This window comes from Chrysochloris asiatica, unplaced genomic scaffold (genome assembly GCF_000296735.1).
Source record: "Chrysochloris asiatica unplaced genomic scaffold, ChrAsi1.0 scaffold00272, whole genome shotgun sequence".
Lineage (NCBI taxonomy): Eukaryota > Metazoa > Chordata > Mammalia > Afrosoricida > Chrysochloridae > Chrysochloris > Chrysochloris asiatica.
The window spans coordinates 2,768,168-2,772,114 of NW_006408790.1; the positions used below are offsets into that span (position 1 = coordinate 2,768,168).

Below are 3,947 nucleotides of genomic sequence, written 5' to 3' on the forward strand. Positions count from 1 at the left end.
CCATTCCAGTGTGAGCGGGGCCACTGTGAGTCACAACAGACTCGATAATAGTCCATTCCAGTGTGAGCGGGGCCACTGTGAGTCACAACAGACTGGATGGTAGGCCATTCCAGTGTGAGCGGGGTCACTGTGAGTCACAACAGACTTGATGGCAGCTAGCAACAACAGTGTCTTTTTTTCTCACAAATAACTCGTACGATTAAGTGCCATCAAGTCAGTTCGGACTCAGAGCGACCTCATATGTGGTTTCCAAGGAGCAGCTGATGAGCCTGAACACCCGACCTTGCAGATACAGCCTCACACCAGGGCTCTAACACACGTTAGCAGCTTTGCTAGAACAGGCTGCACATTCTTTCCTTTTCTTTACTTTTGTGCGGTTGTTTATTTGCTCGTTTCATAATTAGTTGGCTCCCTAGTATTCCTCACTGTGAGTCTGGGTTATGTTTCACTATTTTCTTTCAAGTATCATTATGAATTCATGTGCTTAAACCTATTAGATGTGTTTCAATACATTATTATTATTATCCACATTGATGCTCAAAATGCCCATTCCTGTTTCTCTTGCACACTCTTCTCTGGTCAAATATCACCACCATTCTTGTCAAAGACACTAGTCATCCACATTGCAAAATCCAATCACCATTTCCAAATACATTTCTTAAAGAATTTTTTTACATCGATAGAATATGCATAAAATGTGCAATTCAGTGGGTTTCTTGTCTTACATCCTCAAAGCATGGGGTCGCCACCACATTTTGATTCCACGGCATTTTTATCATTCCTCCAAAACCCTTGCGCTCTATGAGCAGTTACCCTATGTTCCCCCCTTCCCCCGCCTCAGCAATTTTCAGCCTGTGGATTTGTCGATTCTGGGCACGCCACAGAAATGACACGACACAAAGTGTGACTGTGTGTGTCTGCCTTTCACTCAGCGTTGTCCATGTTGGGGCTCAGGAGGGGGCTCAGCCGCAGATCTCACTGGGGTTTCTCCATGAACTTTTTGAAGCCCCTTCATATGTCAAGGCACCCTGTTGGCTCTGCGGGTTAGGCAAGGTTGGCGGTTTCAACCCACCAGCATGTTCCTCGGGAGAAGACGAGGTTGTTCTGTCTCAGCAGTGCCACAGAGGATGACTTTGAGTCAGCATGCACCTAACAGGAGCGTGCTTGTTGTGGTTTTGGTCCTTGAATTCATCAACTCATCTTACCCAAAAGTGAAAGAAAAAGTGAGCAGTTCCTTGTTAGGCAAAAACCAACGGGAAAAATTCAAAAAATGAATGAATATTAAAATCAATCTCTTACAAAGAAAGCTTTTCCACAGAAAAGAAACCAAGTGTGTATATCCAAGGACTAATATTCTTTCCCTTTTCTAGGATTTTATGCCTTAAAGAGCTTGCCTAATTAGTCTAACATAGACATCACATTTAGACATTGTTTTTAAATTCCATTTTCACCTTTGCAGTTTAAAGGAAAAGTGGACTTTTTTTTTCCTTCTTCACTGCAAGATGACATACTTAGATTTGAAACCGAGGAACCAGAAAAAGTTTACCCAGAAATGATTCTTCAGCAGTCAAAGAAGTCTGAGGAAATGGGTCAGAACTGCTTTTAAAATTCCCAGGTCAATCGATACCAAGGCAATAGAACTTTAAGAGATAAATGTTTGAAGAGTTCTGAAATGACTGGAATGACCCCATGAGAACAAGTCACAGTTTTGTCTTAATAATGACTTCATCCTGTCAACCCAGGATTAGCGGTTCCCATGGAAGAAAATGGCCCTATCTGTGTTAAGGGTTGAAATCCTTGTGAGCTGTAGATATGACCTGTTTGGAAATAGAGTTTCTTGTTTGTGACCTTCACGAGGTCACAGCAGGGTAGGATGGTCCCTTCTAAGTTATAGACACAGAAACACACAGGATGGGGAAGAGACGCCACATGACGTCGGCCACCCACAAGGCCAGCGACGTCCAAGAAGGAGCTCTGCTAGCGTAGTGGTTAATGACGACTAGCCGTGACGCTGAGGATTCGAAGCCACCAGCCGCTCACTGGAAGACAGATGGGGCTGTCTGCTTCCATGAAGCTGGCAGCCTTGGGGACCCTGTGTGGTCATTCTACTTGGTGGTCCTCTGTCCGAACGGTCTCAACAGTGGGTTGGGGTTTGGTACTAGAACCTGAAACAGGTTGGACTTCTGGCTGCTTGCACTATGAGGCAGTAATGCATTTCAGTTCTGTAGCGTCACCCACTTATGCTGCTGTGTTTGTTGGGGTGCTGGATGATACAGCAGCTCCCGACAAGGTGGACAGCGTGTGGTACCTGCACAGGTGCTGACCCCTCATCTCTGCTGCTGTGAAGAGCCCTCTTAGCTTTCCTCATTCAGGACTGAAGCGTCGTGATGCCTGTAGCAGTTGGACCGTCCTGCTCCAGAACTCCCAGTCCTGCTCTGAGTGACAGCTTTGGCTCCTGGGCAGGTTTCACCTGCCTCCCCAGCTGGGCACCTCATGTCCTGCCCACTCTGCATGACCACTGACTTTTCTCGACACGACCTACGTGTTTCTAAACTGAGCAGCAGGAAACAGAGGCTTTGGCCACTTTACATGGAAAACGAGGCATTTGGGGACAAAGTCTCTGTTTGTTGTTGTTAGGTACCGTCGAGTAGGTTCCGACCCATACCGGCCTTGTATAAGGTTTCCAAGGAGCAGCTGGTGAACTTGAACCACCAACCTTGCAGTTCAAATGGCTTTGCACTCTGGCGCATTAACCCACAGCACTACACCAAAGTCTCTGTTGTTGTTGTTGTTGTTAAGTACCATGGAGTTGGTTCTGACTCATAGTGATCCTGTATAGGGTTTTTGAGGAGCAGTGGGTGGGTTTGACCTGCCGACCAGTGGTGATCCACAGCGACACACCAGGACGCAGGTAGGTAGCTAGCTGTTATGTCAGGTGGGCACAAAGGTAAACATACCTACGACATTGTTGTACCATCGAGTCAATTCTGACTCACAGTAGCCCCATGTGACAGAGTAGAACAGCCTCACAGGGGCTTCTTGGTGGTGGTATTTATGGGAGCAGACCGCCAGGTTGGCAGCTGGAGCCCACCGGACGCTCCCCAGGAGAAAGATGGGTGGTCTGCTCCCAGCAATAAGATAGCCTTGGAAACCACTATGGCTCAAGGGTGGTGAATATCCACCAAGGGTGGTACTCATCCTTCACACACAGCGGCAGGGAGTCGATATTCCCATGAAGGCCCGCAGGACGCGGGGCGGGCAGGCACTGGAAACCCACCTTGGCTGAGTCAGACACGTTGTCCCAGTATGGCGCCGGGAAGTCCACCTGTCCCATCAAAATCTGGTCGAAAAGCACCTCCTGGTCATCCCCACTTCTGTGCAGACAACAAGGGAGAGTGAAGAGACAACAGCCTTCAGTGCCAACTCCCTGTACGGCTCATCATTGTGATGAATCGGACCCCCTTCCTCACCCCGTAAGTGCGTAAGATGCGTATGTTTAAGCAAGGCAGAACATTCACTAGTAAGGAAGAATGTGTTTCTAAGTTCTACAGGGAATCTGTGGCAGGCATAACCACTGGCATGCATGACATGGGGAAAACGGGGTAGCAGGCACCACGGCCAAGTTCCCATTCTGTTCTTTCCCGCAGCTCCCAGGGCAAGGGATCCTAGGGGCTGCCCGTACCCACGGAACGGCGGGAAGCCACACAGCAGGATGTACGTGATCACGCCCGCCGCCCAGATGTCCACCTTGAGGCCGTACCTGGAAAGACAACTGGTGTAAGAGCTTGAGATATCAGGTTGGAGAGCAGATGGGCTTGTATGCTAAACCCATACAAAAGCAAGCAAAATGAACCCTCCAAGGAATCCCAGGGGCTAAACAGCTCAAGGAAAGAATTTTAAAAAATAAGGCACACAGATAAAAATTAATGTGTGTCTAGATCCAAATA

The 3,947-nt window shown here is 48.0% G+C and overlaps 1 protein-coding gene across 2 annotated transcripts in view; it reads right to left on the reverse strand.

The window, feature by feature from the left end:
• DCLK1 (doublecortin-like kinase 1) overlaps positions 1–3,947 on the reverse strand; it is a 314,483-nt gene that overhangs the window by 35,189 nt on the left and 275,347 nt on the right. For both annotated transcript variants that reach the window (XM_006874369.1, XM_006874370.1), the window contains exons 12-13: positions 3,683–3,760; positions 3,278–3,374 (exon numbers count right to left, since the gene is read on the reverse strand). In XM_006874369.1, the coding sequence (XP_006874431.1) occupies positions 3,278–3,374; positions 3,683–3,760 (175 nt within the window). The remainder of the gene's footprint in view (positions 1–3,277; positions 3,375–3,682; positions 3,761–3,947) is intronic.